The sequence below is a fragment of the Hyperolius riggenbachi genome, chromosome 5, assembly GCF_040937935.1.
Source record: "Hyperolius riggenbachi isolate aHypRig1 chromosome 5, aHypRig1.pri, whole genome shotgun sequence".
In the NCBI taxonomy this organism is placed as follows: domain Eukaryota; kingdom Metazoa; phylum Chordata; class Amphibia; order Anura; family Hyperoliidae; genus Hyperolius; species Hyperolius riggenbachi.
In genome coordinates this window covers 116,524,190-116,540,306 of record NC_090650.1, presented here as the reverse complement: position 1 = coordinate 116,540,306, position 16,117 = coordinate 116,524,190, and the positions used below count along the sequence as shown (strand labels likewise).

General features: G+C 43.4%; 1 protein-coding gene across 2 annotated transcripts; it reads right to left on the bottom strand.

The window, feature by feature from the left end:
- Positions 1-206: 206 nt before the first annotated feature.
- Positions 207-16,111, bottom strand: OXSM (3-oxoacyl-ACP synthase, mitochondrial). 2 transcript variants are annotated; one of them, XM_068236179.1, is made up of 3 exons: positions 15,904-16,111; positions 9,329-10,333; positions 207-1,506 (listed from the first exon to the last, which is right to left on the bottom strand). In XM_068236179.1, the coding sequence occupies exons 2-3, from the start codon at positions 10,309-10,311 to the stop codon at positions 1,104-1,106; spliced, it is 1,386 nt and encodes a 461-aa protein (XP_068092280.1). In that variant the 5' UTR covers positions 10,312-10,333; positions 15,904-16,111; the 3' UTR covers positions 207-1,103. The 2 variants fall into 2 exon arrangements, with proteins under 2 accessions (XP_068092280.1, XP_068092281.1); XM_068236180.1 differs by lacking the exon at positions 15,904-16,111 and adding an exon at positions 10,472-10,680.
- Between the last annotated feature and the right edge of the window lie 6 nt (positions 16,112-16,117).

Genomic DNA, 16,117 nt, shown 5'->3' with positions numbered 1-16,117 from the left:
TTTGTAAACTGCAAATATTAGAGAATGATACAATCTTATAGAAAAACAGCTATATAACTTAAAATAAAAATGAGACTCTTTTCTTAGCTACTAATGTTCTATTAATTATCCAAGCTACACATACAATTCATTATATCATGTTTTTTTTTTTTCGCTTCAGAGTCAGAGTCACTTTAAAGAGACTCTGAAGTCTCTTTTTTCCCTGATTTTCTCATATCAGCCTGTTAAGAGTAAGTGAAATCACTGCATTTTTGCGGCAGATGACCGATTTATTACATAGAAAGTGACCTGCAAAGTTCTACGACTTTGCAGGTTGCAGATCGTGCTGCTCTGGAGAGGCAGAGCTTTGAGCTGTAGCTCTGCCTCTCCGCAATCAATCTCTGCGGGTCTCCACCTCCTCTCCGTGAAAGAAGACTGAGAGGGGTGGGGAGAGGCGGCTATCCGCAGAGATTGACTGCAGTGGAGGCAGAGCTACAGCCTAAAGCTCTGCCTCACTGAGGAAGTAAAGCCCTGCGAGCCCGGGAGCTTTGCAGGGCTAATCCTCTGTCATAAATCGGTCATCTGCCGCAGGGATGCGGCGATCTCACTTAAGCATTAACTCTTAACAGGCTGATATGAGAAAATCAGGGAAAAAAAGAGACTTCAGAGTCTCTTTAAGACCTACATATCCAGTATTGTCCTAATGGAATTAGCAAAGCTCATTTTACCATAAGTAGGCTCTTGTTTTAGATTTCATTTTAGTATCAGATGTTTAAAGGACTCCTGAAGTGAGAGGGATATGGAGGCTGCCATATTTATTTCCTATTAAACAATGCTAGTTGCCTGACTTTTTGCTAATCTTTCATGCATCAGTAGTGTATGCATCACAACCCTGAAACAAGCATGTAACAAATCCAGTGAAACTTTATTCAAACATCTGATCTGCATGCTTGTTCAGGGTCTATGGCTAAAATTATTAGAGGCAGAGGATCAGCAAGACAAGCAGGCAATTTGCATTGTTTAAAAGGAAACAAATATGGTAGCCCCCATATTTCTCTCACTTCAGGTGTCCTTTAAAGTGTAACTTCTGAAATTTCCTGTCAAAAGTAATAAACGTCTTTTTTTCATACACTGCCAAAACAAATTGCTGCATTGGTTCCACCAAAGCCAAATGAATTGCTGAGAGCTATTCTTCTCTTTCCAGGCTTCCACTCTTGGGCTTTTAGAGGGACATAATTAAGGTCAAACTCCGGTTCTGCCCTATCAAGGTTTAAAGTAGGTGGTAGAATTCCATAATAACAAGACAGAACGGTAAAAGCTGCTTCAATAGCACCCGAAGCACCCAGTAGGTGACCTGTAGCCCCTTTAGTTGCAGAAACAGCCAGTGAGCATGCGTGTTCCCCAAAAAGTCTTTTGATGGCTTTGTTCTCAGCAGCATCCCCTAGAGGAGTGGAGGTGGCATGAGCATTAATGTAGGAAACATCTTCAATCTGCAGCTTGGAGTCCCTAATGGCTGCCTTCATGCACCTAAGAAAACAGAAAGTTAAGGAAGAGATTTAAAATCACTTTAAGCAGAAAAACAGACTGTCATAACATACAAAAAAGACTTATCTTACTCTGTCTTGTTCATGTACTGTTTATGAACAGGATACTGAGTTTTCCTCACCCAAAAAAAAAACCTGAATCCTGTGGAAAATCTCTGGTGTATGTTTGCCCTGCATTACCAACTGCAATCAGTGTGTAAGGAACCACTGCCCTGGCATATACTGATATGCTTCAGAAGAGAGTGAAACAGTCTGTTAACCAATGCAATAACTTTTCACAGAGGTGGGATTTTGATGATGGTTCCACTTTAAATGGCATGCTGGCTGAATGACTGCAGTGAGAAAATCAATACCAGGCCTTGTTTTGTAATCTAGACAGTATGCTGCCTTGCACTGATAGTCTATCAGAGGCCTGGACAAGGACCAGCAGAAATTCAGCCAATACACGTAAACACTTGTAGCTAATGGCTACATTTTAAGTTAATTCCAAGAAATGCTATAGCTTATTACCCTTCCGCAATAGCTATATATAGCACTACGCTGACACACAGTGTATAGGTGATAACCTTAATAGATCGGCAACCACAGGCATGAAAGCTAAGGGCTGGTATACACCAAACCCGGTGTAGAGCGATACAAAACGGATGCGCAGTGCACATCAATACATGTCAATGGCAATGAACAATGCATGCTACATGTATTTTGACGCAATGTTATTTTTATACATTAGTGTGCGCTGTGTATCTGCCTTAGGCATCCGTTACACAGGATTTGATGTAAGGCAGCCCTAGGTGTATTGATGTCATTGGACACCTCCTTCAGTCACAGGAAGTGAAGCCTCTTATTTACTTCAAAGATTGTGCTGGACTGGGTTTGTTTTAAAAATGTATGCTGTTCGAACATTTGCAGAATGGTAGGAAATTAGCAGTTGCGTGACCGTAGTGAAGTTCTGGAGTCCTTCAATACAATAGCAGCTGAGTTGCCATGTCTGAAGTCTCACAGAGAGATCATAGTACAACTATGAAATAACTACAGTACTGGGCAGCAACATACCATACAGCCTAATCACACCATATTTGTGCACTGTGACCAATTTTATGTATGTAACAGCCTAAACAACCCATCCAACTCCCCTTCATTTGGCATGAATTTTCCCTGACAGAGGTGACACAGGTTCCCATGAAGTGCTAATGCTGCTGGGGATTATTTGCATCATGGTCATGTCACCTGCTGAGCATGTTTTGGGCACAAGTTGGGGAAGTTCTGAGTAAAGTTTTTGACAGACCCGTCATGGTTTCTCCCAAGGCTTGTCTCCTGGGGTTGACTGAAGACCCTGATTTTGCACTGGAATAAGCCTCAACCACTCAAAGTCAAACTGGTTGAAAACTCACTTCATTTTAATAAGTGTACCTACCTTAACAGTAACTGCCCCAAGAAGTTTGATAGGCTGTGGGACCCTTGGATTGCATATGTCAGTTCTGAAACCTTGCCATTTGATGGTGTATTGGACATTTTGATAGTCCAGCTCTTGGGAGGCTGCTTCCAGGAACCAGATACAGAGTACGCTGTTATTATTGTAAACAGAATTGTGTACAACGCTCACACCCTCATTTACCAATAAACAACCCAACTACACAGTCAGAATGTAGGCTTTTGTTTTAAAGCAAACGCTGGACAGTCGTATAAATAGCAGTAGCAGTTTTGGGAGCAGTGCCCCTTTGCTGCAGATCCTTGGAGGCTCCTTTTCAGCTACCTTGGATCAGATTTTCATGCTACACTAGATTTTTGCCTTCAGGTCTGGACGTTTTCACAAATTTTTGTCACAAGCATGGTCTTGAAAGAGGTTTTCATCGATCATTTAAGTCTTTAAAGGTGCGGTTGCCTATGAAGGAGAAAGGAGTGTATACCATAACAAACGAATCTAGCTGGTCTGTACTGGGTCAGTCTGGCTATCTGGTGAGCGCAATCTATATCAGTAGTACATGTGGGTGTACTGACACTGTGTTACAGTATCACAGTAGTTAATAATACAGTTGGTGGAAGAAATCGACTGAAGTTGTGTATACCAGATTACGCTATGTGCCCTCCTGTCTTTTGTGTTTGAGTTGCATACAGGTAGAAGTTTATGTTCATATGCTGTGGACTGGTTCAAATAGAGTGTCACAGAGACGTCAAACCATTTGTGGTGGACTTTGCTGCTTTAAAACAAAAGCCTACATTCTGACTGTGTAGTTGGGCTGTTTTTTGCTAAATGAGGGTGTGAGCGTTGTACACAATTCTGTTTACTATATTACAGGGAGGTGATACCCCCCAAGGTGTATAGCGATCCACAATTTCGTTGTAATAGGGGTTAACACAATCTTTGGAGGAGCGCCTATACCACTTTTATGTACTATACGCTGTTATTATTATTATGCTGTATAACATAATACATATATGTTGGTAAACTTGTCAGGAACTTACCTGGAGAATCCAGCGATGTGGCCGTCTCTGCCAGGAGTCGTGTGCATGCGGCAACCCCGCCATTCCTTTCAGCTCGTAACCACGCATCCATCCCATACACTTAGACGATTGGGTAAGCTGCGTGTGGCTGGCCACTGATTGGTGGGTGCTTGTTTAAAAGCCTAACCTTGTCTCCCTGTCATTGCCTATTATAGCGTTAGTTGTCTTTGGGTTACTGCTGGGGGCTCTTATTATTATCGGATCTCCTGTTTTTGATCTTGCCTGTTATAGTAGAATCTCGTTATAGTAAACTCTGATACAGTAAATTTCTAGATATAGTAAACTCAGTCCTCAGTTCCCAGCAAATGCGTCTGTTTAAATATACAATGTATGACCAATTCTGATATAGTAAACTTCTGATATAGTAAACTACTGTTCCTGGTCCCTTGGAGTTTACTCTAAAGTGATTCTACTGTACATTGACCTCTCTGTGGATTGCTGCCTGAACTGACCCTGAATTGTATTGACCCGGTCTGCTCCTTTGTACTGCAATATCTCTTGATCTCATGTTGCTGACCTGGACTGTCTAGTTGTGCCAGTTTGTCTAGAGTGGTTTGGTAGTACTCTGGTCTTCTCAGCCTCAGTCTCTATAGCTTGCACACCAAAGTCCTGCGGGGTAACCGTAATCGGGTAAGTGCTGCTAGGTCACCTCCTGCTCACGCAGGGGCTTGCCGTTTAGGTAAAGAGCATGGTATAAGATTGGGGTATAGAGACTGAAAGAATACTTGAGATCTGTTAGACTTCACACAAACATTGTACAATCGCGGTTGTGCAGCATACAGCCTTCCCTACAGTAACTATTTCATTGTGATAAGTTTCTACGCCTATTCACCTATAGACTCTCCCCCTTCATACTTGTTATTCACGTTTATTAAGATAAAGTCCTGACCTAATGAATATAATGACTCTAATGATCTCCAGACTATCTAATGCAGAATCTCACCTGAAGCTGGTTATAGATGAGACAGGGCTAGCAGGAAAGAAAAAACACATGACAAAGAAATTCAAAAGAAGCTGTTCCTTCAGTAAAAATGAAGCCACTGAGGTTTTCATTATTCTGTAGGCTTCAGTTCCTTGACCATTCTCATAGTTATAGATTTATTCCTGGACGAAGATTACAATCTCTTCTAAGAAACGGCTGCTTTTTGGATAAGTGCATTTTGTATTCAGCTCTGCTTCAGAGGGAAGCTCTAGGAACCATGACAAGGGAAGGAGCCAATTAAAGCAGTGAAAAAACTTAAAAAGGTGAATGAAAGTTTTGTTTCCAAGGAAACAGCAGACATTTGTATGCAGTGGCTGACTAGCAAGACTGAGGCTACAGAATATGGATATCACTAACATGGTGAGGTGTAGGAATAATGTATTGCCTGGCAGGAGAAACAATATAAGCAAGAGGTATATATCTATATCCATAGGTATGACACTTGATCTATGCAAGCACATAGGCCCTACCTGTCAGTACATAAACCACTTAAACATAGCAACAATTTGATGTTATATTCCTATCTGTAGCCCAAAGAATACAAAAATTACAACAGATGTGGCACTAAAATCTGTTTAATCATTCACTTCCTCGGGGAAACTCTAACTACTCTGGCATCCTCTACTATGACACATGTAATACTGAAATTCCCAATGCAAGTATCCGAACAGGCATACAGCGGCTTGCAAAAGTATTCTGCCCCCTTGAAGTTTTCCACATTTTGTCATATTACTGCCACAAACATAAATCAATTTTATTGGAATTCCACGTGAAAGACCAATACAAAGTGGTGTACACGTGAGAAGTGGAACGAAAATCATACATTATTCCAAACATTTTTTACAAATAAATAACTGCAAAGTGGGGTGTGCGAAATTATTCAGCCCCCTTTGGTCTGAGTGCAATCAGTTGCCCATAGACTTTGCCTGATGTGTGCTAATGACTAAATAGATTGCACCTGTGTGTAATCTAATGTCAGTACAAATACAGCTGCTCTGTGATGGCCTCAGAGGTTGTCTAAGAGAATATTGGGAGCAACAACACCATGAAGTCCAAAGAACACACCAGACAGGTCAGGGATAAAGTTATTGAGACAATTAAAGCAGGCTTAGGCTACATAAAGATTTCCAAAGCCTTGAACATCCCACGGAGCACTGTTCAAGCGATCATTCAGAAATGGAAGGAGTATGGCACAACTGTAAACCTACCAAGACAAGGCCGTCCACCTAAACTCACAGGCCGAACAAGGAGAGCGCCGATCAAAAATGCAGTCAAGAGGCCCATGGTGACTCTAGACGAACTGCAGAGATCTTCAGGTGGGGGAATCTGTCCATAGGACAACTATTAGTCGTGCACTGCACAAAGTTGGCCTTTATGGAAGAGTGGCAAGAAGAAAGCCATTGTTAACAGAAAAGGATAAGAAGTCCCGTTTGCAGTTTGTCACAAGCCATGTGGGGGACACAGCAAACATGTGGAACAAAGTGCTCTGGTCAGATGAGACCAAAATGGAACTTTTTGGCCAAAATGCAAAACGCTATGTGTGGCGGAAAACTAACACTGCACATCACTCTGAACACACCATCCCCACTGTCAAATATGGTGGTGGCAGCATCATGCTCTGGGGGTGCTTCTCTTCAGCAGGGACAGGGAAGCTGGTCAGAGTTGATAGGAAGATAGATGGAGCCAAATACAGAGCAATCTTCGAAGAAAACCTCTTGGAGTCTGCAAAAGACTTGAGACTGGGGCGGAGGTTCACCTTCCAGCAGGACAACGACCCTAAACATAACGCCAGGGCAACAATGCAATGGTTTAAAACAAAACATATCCATGTGTTAGAATGGCCCAGTCAAAGTCCAGATCTAAATCAAATTGAGAATCTGTGGCAAGATCTGAAAACTGCTGTTCACATACACTGTCCATCTAATCTGACTGAGCTGGAGCTGTTTTGCATTGAAGAATAGGTAAGGATTTCAGTCTCTAGATGTGCAAAGCTGGTAGAGACATACCCTAAAAGATTGGCGGCTGTAATTGCAGAAAAAGGTGGTTCTACAAAGTATTGACTCGGGGGGCTGAATAATTACGCACATCCCACTTTGCAGTTATTTGTAAAAAATGTTTGGAATCATGTATGATTTTCGTTCCACTTCTCACGTGTACACCACTTTGTATTGGTCTTTCACGTGGAATTCCAATAAAATTGATTCATATTTGTGGCAGTAATGTGACAAAATGTGGAAAACTTCAAAGGGGCCGAATACTTTTGCAAGCCACTGTAAGTTACATGGCAATGCTCTGGCTAGGTAATATGTCAGTCACTGCTAGGCAGGTCAGGGTTATGAGAACCCACTATTTAGCCAGTTATCCCGTGTTGAACAGAAGACTGTTCAAGTTTTGATTTCAAATAATTTTATATAGTAAATAAAGAGAAAACAGTTTCAGGCATTTTCCTTCTTTACTGTATCTGACTGAAGCCAATACTGATGTCATTTCCTCCCTTACATTTTTTTCTCTCCTAGAAAATGCACTGTCATATCTAGCTTGCTTTGTAAACACATGTGAGCGCAGCATAGATCATAATTCAGCAGCTTCTGCAGAGGGCTGAGGTGTATTTCCCTTCTGAGCCTCCTGTCACACTGAACTGCCCTCAGCCAATCAGAGAGAAGCAGGAATGTGGGAGGGGAGATAACAAGCTTCCCTCTCCCTGACAACGGTCCAGAATGAAGCCAGGCTGACTAATATAAGATTAATTGGAGCAGACACATTTATGATTATATTGGAATGCTTGCAATGCAGACTGTATGTAGACTACATAATAAACACAGAGCAGTGGGTATATTGAATTTGATTTTGTGTCTAACAATCCCTCTTTAAAGTTACGTAGATGAGTTCATATTCAGACAGAATATGGGCAGACAGAGCTCTCTAAGAAGACTGCAGTCTGAATCTGTGGATGTCTTTGCAGTACTTCAAAGAGCAACTATTATCTAGTACAGCACTAAAGGTGGCCATACATCAGGTGACTTGGCGGCCGATCGACCATCCAATTTATTATAATCAAATCGGATGAAAATCAGTGCCAAGTGCATGCCTGACTGACAAAGTGACCGATTTCAGGATAGAAATTGGTTGCATTGTTGATGGCGCATGCTGCGAGATGTCGGGCAGAAGTTGGTTGGTCGGATGCGCAGTGGGAACGGCGCGTGCAATTTCCCGATGATGTACGAAACCATCTGCGCCTAGCCGATATGTATTGTAATGTTCCACCGCACCTTGTGTAAAGTATACATTACCTGTCTGCAGCCTCCGCTCGTCCCCTCAGGCTTCTCCTGCATACACACGTGCTCCACATGGTTTCCTGGTGTGACGTCACACAAGCATCCTTACTAGGAAACCACTTGGGGCACGCATGTATGTGGAAGAGGAATCCCGGAAGCCTTGGGGGACAAGCGGAGGCCGCGGACAGGTAATGCATACACTTTGGCACCGGGGGGACATTACATTAGGAAGGCACAGTGGCGAGGCAGTGCACAGGGCCGATTCCGGATCTATTTCATGCTGAAATTGATTGGGAACCAGCCTGTGGTGTATGGGCAGCTGACAGATATCTCTCTTATCAGATTCGATAACAGAGAGATTTGTCTCTTGGACGAATCTGCTCATACATCGCTAGATCTCACAATTTAAACCCTGCCATGTTAATCACAGTCTAGGAGCAATATACAGGGAAGCAAATTAACTTATCTGTATGTTTTTGGTTGTGGGAGATAAACTGACTGGAGGGAAAGAGATAAAAACAAGCTCTGCACTAGGAAACATTATGCTGGGCATACACAACTCATTTTTGAGCCATTAAGATGGCTCGATATATATAATTTCCGACATGTCTAATCTCGATAGTTTAGCCGCTCAATTCCAGAGAGCAGTGAATGGAAAAAGATAAGAAAAACGAATGGAAGATAAGAGAATTGACTGTGGAATCGAGCGCGAAATGATCGAATGGGAGAATCGAGTGGCAAAAAACGAGCCGTGTATGCCCAGCATTAGTGCTTGCAGTTGGAATGGGATTTAAGCTTAGTAACAAACTGTTTTGCTTAAGTCCTGATTTGCTTTGATTGTATCGCAGGTTTCTATTTAAGAAGTATGCATAAATACAATGTTCTTATGTTAGCAAGGAATTGAACATAAGAGTAATAATCTGATGCCAAAGACACCCACGGTCTATTTAACTTCGGTAAGTGCAGAGTTCAAAGACTGTTAATAGTTGCTAATTTCAAGCTTGACTAATTTACAGATGAAGCATGATTAAAGTACGGACGATTACCTGAATGCACCGTCACCCTCTGAGCTGGGAGCTGTTATGTGACAAGAATCACCTGACAGTCCATATCCCAGAACTTCAGCATATATTCGAGCGTTTCTTGCCAGTGCATGTTGATACTCCTCTAGGACTAGGACAGCTGCTCCTTCCCCCATTACAAAGCCTTCTCTTTCAGGATGGAAAGGTCGACATGCCTTGTTGGGCGTGGCATTGAAGCTTGTGCTGAGAGCTCGAGCCCTTGCAAATCCAGCAAGTGACAAGGGGCTGATACAGGCCTCTGTTCCACCAGCTATCATCACATCAGCATCCCCATGGGTTATAAATCTAAAGGAGTCTCCAATAGCATGAGCTCCCGTCGTACACGCTGTTGACACAGCATGATTTGGTCCTTTAAACTTGTACTTTATACTGATGTGACCAGCAGCCATATTGACTAATATTCTTGGGACAAAAAATGGACTGACTTTATTGTATCCTTTGGTTTGGAATAATGTAGCAGTCTCCGTAATGTCATCAAGAGGCACCATCCCCATGCCTATTGCCACTCCGGTAGACTCCTCCTCCTTTTCTGACTTTGGAATCCAGTTAGCATCCATTATTGCTTGCTCTGCAGCTGCTAATGCCATGATTGTGGCAGGAGACATTGCTTTTATATCTGATTTAGAAACATACTTTTCTTCTTTGAACTGCCCTTCTCCAAGACCTCTTGGTACCTGAGCAGCCACCCTACAAGGGATATTTTTATAAATATCTTCTTGAAGACTAACTACTCCACTTTCTCCACGTATGAGGCGATCCCATGTTAGCTGGGTTCCAACGCCGAGGGGGGATACAATGCCAATACCAGTCACAACAACTCGCCGGTGAGACCTTTCTGATGTATTCAAACTCAAACATCTCTTCCCAAGCAAGATAGATCTAAAATAGTTATTTAATAAAGTGTATCCCTGAAAGGTTCCAATGAGGCCTCTCCAAGGAGAAGCCATAATAAGTCTTCACTTATATTGCCTAAAGAAGAAAAAAAAACATGTAACAAAAGTGTGAAATATGAAACATGAAATATTATTTGTAAAAAACATATCAAATAAAAGAAGTGGCTAGGTTATTGTTTTAAAATTTCGTAAAAGGCAGAGTCTTCCAGCACACCTGACATCTCCGGAAGACTTTCCACAGAATGGAGGACGGCAGATGGAGATTGCCTAAAAGGCTGGGGGTGGTCATATACCCCGCAAGCGCAGATAGACCGTGGAGGTCTCAGCATCTGATGAGTCGTTACCCTTAGGGGGGAGCACGGTGTGTTGTGCATTTCAGAGGTGGTTGACTGCTGTCTTTCCAGGAATGTATGACATCATAATGCCTGTGGAGTCAATAACCAGATTTGAGCGCTACTTTGTAAATTTAAACCAATTATTGCAACAAAACATTTCCAATAACTGTTGATGAGGCCTGGACATCAATCAGCCCACTCCTCCTTACAGAAGAGCTCACACTCTGGGATGTTGGTGGGCTTTCTCACATGAACTAATTGCTTCAGTTCCCTCCACAACATTCCGTAGGATTAAGGTCACAACTTTTGCTCAACCAATTCAAGACAGAATACCTATACTCATACTACTTACTTGCCTCTTGGCAAGAAAGCAGGGCATTTAGAGATAAAAAAAGAAACCTAGAAATTAAAATGCATAAATATATAATAAATTGATATTTCTTTTGTAGCTTATCTGCCAGGTCCAGCGCACCAGAACCATGGAAATGGCCAACTGGAAGTAGTACTATACTGGCCCCTACCCTGCTCCTGGGCTGGTTTTCTCACCTGTGTGATACCCCTCACACCCTTATGAGTGATGCCAAGGTTAAGGGTGGAAGTGCCCATGGCCTGGCAGTCTAGGCACATGCTGTATACAATCACATCTTCACACACCTGCACAAGGGTGATGTGCCAAGAGGAAAGGAGGATGTGGAGGCCCCTGCAAGTAGCAAGCAGGCAGAAAAGTACAGGGCAAGGCAGTAACTTTACTCAGGAGCGGCCTTATATTTCTTAAAAGGAGTTATGGGCACCCTTTAACTTTCTTCTGCTTTCACTATTCTGACTATATTGACTTATGTGATTAGGGTTTTTGTTGTTCAAACTCAAATATATATCACAATGCATTTACTGGGACAATTCAAAAGCCATAGATCCATCAATAATGACATTCTTTTTGGATAGCAGTGCCTTTCTCCTTGAATCCCTGCCACATGCAACACTGTTATTCAAAGTTCTCCTAATGATGGACTCAATAGGACCAGTATTCACCTATAAAAGAGTGTTACTTGCACACACAGGTCACAGAGGATGAAGTTAATCTGCTCCTAAGGAACTCCCCTGCCACCTGGATCCATTCGACATCCTCCGTCCACACTTCGCCATTCTGGCCCCAATCCTCACCTCTCTGTTTAACCTCTCCCTTTCAAATGGCACCTTCCCCTCTTACTTCGAACAGGCCACTGTATTCCCCTACTAAAAAACCCTAACTTGAAACCCTCTCCAATCCATTCACCTCCCTATCCTCTCCTTCCCATGCTTCAAAGGCTGAAGGTAAATATTCCAATCTCCCCCTCCTTTTTCTCGCATTAGCATTCGACACAGTCGATCATCCCCTGCTCCTCCAATACCAGCAATCTACATCCAAGACCTTGCCCAAGCCTGGTTCTCCTTCTATCTCTCAAATCTTTCCTTTAAGACCCCCTTCAATGGCTCCTCCTCAATCTTCACCCCCCCCCCCCCCCCCTTGGTTGGGGTCCCCCAAGGCTCTGTTCTCGATCCCATGCTGTTCTCACTCTACGCTGTCTCCATTAGCAAACTAATCTCCCTCCTACGAGGAGAACGCCAGCGCATACCACTAAGGCTGCATCTGAAATGACCACCAGCTCAGTGTGCAGCACCTATATAGACTCTCTGCACACTTCGCATTCAATTCAGATGCAAATCATATGCAAATCTGCTACTACTTATCATGCAAACAGGAAACTCAGGAAGAGGGGCTGGGAGCAGCTAACCTGACAGTTACATAGTTACAAAGTTAAGGAAAGGTGGGGGGGGGGGAAAGGCTGCGCATCCCTAAACACATGTTGCAATTGAATGGTTAATCGCACAGGCATACACCGCCTCTGCCAGACTGAAAAATGCATGCCCTGCATCCAAGACAAGTGCTAACATTTATTAAACTAGGAGGTACTTTGGCTTCCAATATGGTTTTCATGCAAAGTATATTATACTAGACACTTGCGCCACGGTGAGGCAGACCTCCGGGCAAGTGACCTAACCTAAATTTAAAACCTCGGGAGCAGCTAAGCAAGAAAAATATGTAACTTACATTTGGTAGAACAGCGAGGAGAATGCCAGCGCATACCACTAAGGCTGCATCTGAAATGACCACCAGCTCAGTGTGCAGCACCTATATAGACTCTCTGCACATTTCGCATTCAATTCAGATAGTTTACTAAATGTTAGCACTTGTCTTGGATGCAGGGCATGCATTTTTCAGTCTGGCAGAGGCGGTGTATGCCTGTGCGATTAACCATTCAATTGCAACATGTGTTTAGGGATGCGCAGCCTTTCCCTACCACCTTAATCTCCTTCCTGGGCTTCAACAACCACCTATATGCGAACAACACCTAGATCTACCTCCAAACCACAGACCTCTCCACCATCACAATAGAGAAATTACCCTCTGGCTCTCTACCATCTCATACTGGATGTCAGCCAGGCTTCTGAAGTTAAACCTGGATCAAACAGAATTTTTCTTTCCCATACAATCTCACCCTGCGTGAACATCTTATCACTGTCAATGGTACAATCATCTGGCTTATCGCACAGGGCCACTGCATAGGTGTCACCCTGGACTCAGCCCTCTCCTTTAACCTCTACATCCAAACCATTCCCGGAGCCTGCAATTTCCATTTATGCAACATCTCTTAGATACGCCCCTACCTGACCCCAGACACTGCTAAACTCCTCATCCATGCCCTCATCATCTGCCGCCTGAACTATTGCGACGCCCTCCTGACAGGTCTCCCTCTGAACTGCAACGCCCCTCTTCCTACAATCCATTATGAATGCAGCAGACAGACTCACCTACTCCTCTCACCGCTCTGTCTGTATAACTCATCACTGCAAATCCCTCTATTGCTTTCAGGTCCATTTCCAAAACAGCTTCAAGATCCTATGTCTGGCTTACAAGTCTATGCACAAGTCCTGCCCAACCTGCATCTCTGACCTGGTCAGCAGATACATACCAGGCCAACCACTTTGCTCCTACAACAATCTCCTTCTACCCACCCAACTCCCACGCTACAGGACTTCACTAATTCCCCCATCATGTGGAACTCTCTCCCATTACCCATCGGCTTGCCCCCTCCATCAGCACCTTCAAACAAGCCCTCAAAACTCAACTCTTCAAAATGGCCTACCTCATTTCGCTGATACCCTCTCTAAGCTGAGAACCTATCGATGCAGCCCCTCCTGTCTTGTCATCACCCTATCCCTTTAGATTGTAAGCCTTTGGCAGGGCCCTCCCTCCTTGTGTATCCTACTTGATCGTGCATACTGCCTATAAAATAACATGAATTATTGGGACTACTACTTCAGTACATGATCTGGCATTGTGTCTTACTGCTTATTACCTGTATTGTATTGTCTCTCACCCCTATTATCATTATTGTCTGTAACCTTATTAATTGTCCAGCACTGTGTAATATGTTGGCGTTATATAAATCCAATAAATAATATTAATTGTTTAAAGGGAGATAAATATGACAGCCTCCATATCCCACTCACTGTAGGTGTGCTTTAACCACTTCCTGCAATATGGACGTTTATAAACATCCTATTTGTGCACGTTTATATAAGGCCGTGTGCATGTGTGAGTGCACGTGTGTGCACATTTGTTCACTTCAGCCCATGGCATAAAGTAGTTTAAGGTGATAGAAGTCTAAAGTAATAACTGTAATACATCTAGTGATGCTCTGCTATTAATTGCACCAGTCAGAGTTTACAATAGCAATGTAGGGGGTTAATTCACACTATAAGAGCTTTTTAAGCGCTAGAGATTTTAAAAGCTCTTGCTAATGCAATGGCGGATTTTTAGAAAATCAAATTGCTCCAGTGTGAACACAGGATAACATTAGCAAGAACTTTTAAAATCACAAAACGCTCAGAAAAGTTATTGTACAGTAGTGTGAACCAGCCCTAAGGCAGGTGAAGGGTTTTAGGACCAGTTTACACAGCCAGTTTTGCAGTAGTCAAACGTTTTTCTGTTACTGCATAGAAAAACGATTTACATTGTTTGCCATCAATTCATCAGCGCGTTTGAGCACTAGGTCGATAGACTGTCTACGATGCCAGAAGCTACATGTACTCAATCGACCGTGGCTAATGCCTAATACACACGATGAGCTTTTCTGGCAGATTTACTGACAGATCAATTATTTCCAACATGTCCGATCTGAGTCCGATTGATTTTCCATCGTAGTGAATGGAAAAATTTGATCGAAAATCAGATTGGACCTGTTGAAAATAATAGATCTGGCATTAACCTTCCTGGCCGTTCGGGGTAAGCCACGCAGGAAGTTTTCTCAGGACCTGCTGGGCCGATTTGCATAATTTTTTTTTTTTGCTGCATGCAGCTAGCACTTCGCTAGCTGCGTGAGCACATCGATCGCCGCCCCGCGCTCGATCGCCGCTATCCGCCGCCCCCCCCCCCCCCCAGACCCCGTGCGCTGCCTGGCCAATCAGTGCCAGGCAGCGCTGAGGGGTGGATCAGGACTCCCAATGACGTCACGACATCGGTGACGTCATCCCGCCCTGTCGCCATGGCGACGGGGGAAGCCCTCCAGGAAATCCCGTTCTTTGAACGGGATTTCCTGATCAGAGATCGCCGGAGGCGATCGAAGCGGGCGGGGGGTGCCACTGCATAGCGGCTAACATGTAGCGAGCCCTGGGCTCGCTACATGATTTAAAAAATTTTTTTTTTTAAAAAAGACTGCTGCGCTGCCCCCTGGCGGATTTTAATAGACCGCCAGGAGGGTTAAATCTCCCAGCAAATCTCAGTGTATTAGACATAAGTGATTTCAATTGTCATGAGATGAGTATTTCCATTCATCTGATTGGCAACCCAATTACAGCGTGGTGGATCCCGAGCGATAAACGTTGGGGACAGACGCCTGCAGCCGCAGCACCGGTGTTGTAGCATTTGTATGCTATTTTGTCGGGTATGCTAAAATGTTGGAACACCGGCCCTTGTACAGAAATGTCTGCATCAAACTTTCCAACATAATGAAAAAAAAGAAAAGAAAAATATGTTATTAGACTACTGCCTAAACACAGGAATATCAGTAATGCTGTCATTTTCATGTGCCTGCAAATACATAAAAGAAAAAAAAAACTTCCAAATTTTAGAATGTCATTTTAAATCCACCTGAAATCCTTATCCTTGGTGGATGTAATGACTGCAGCAGTGCTAAACAGAAGACAGGGGAAGCAACAAACAAGCAGACAAGAGCACTAGGAAAGTACGTGGGGCTGCGGAGGACTGTACCTGTAATACAAGAAGCCGGTGTGTTGTACTGTAGGTTGTGGTGTGTGCGTGTAATGTACGGTATGTGTTGTGGCTGTGTACATGTATTGTTCTGTACGTGTTATTCTGTGTAGAATTATAGATGCATTGTACTGTATGAGTTACGCTGTGTAGATGTATTGCACTGTATGTGTTGTGCCGCTGCCGTGTACATGTACGTGTTCCGGGTATGCCA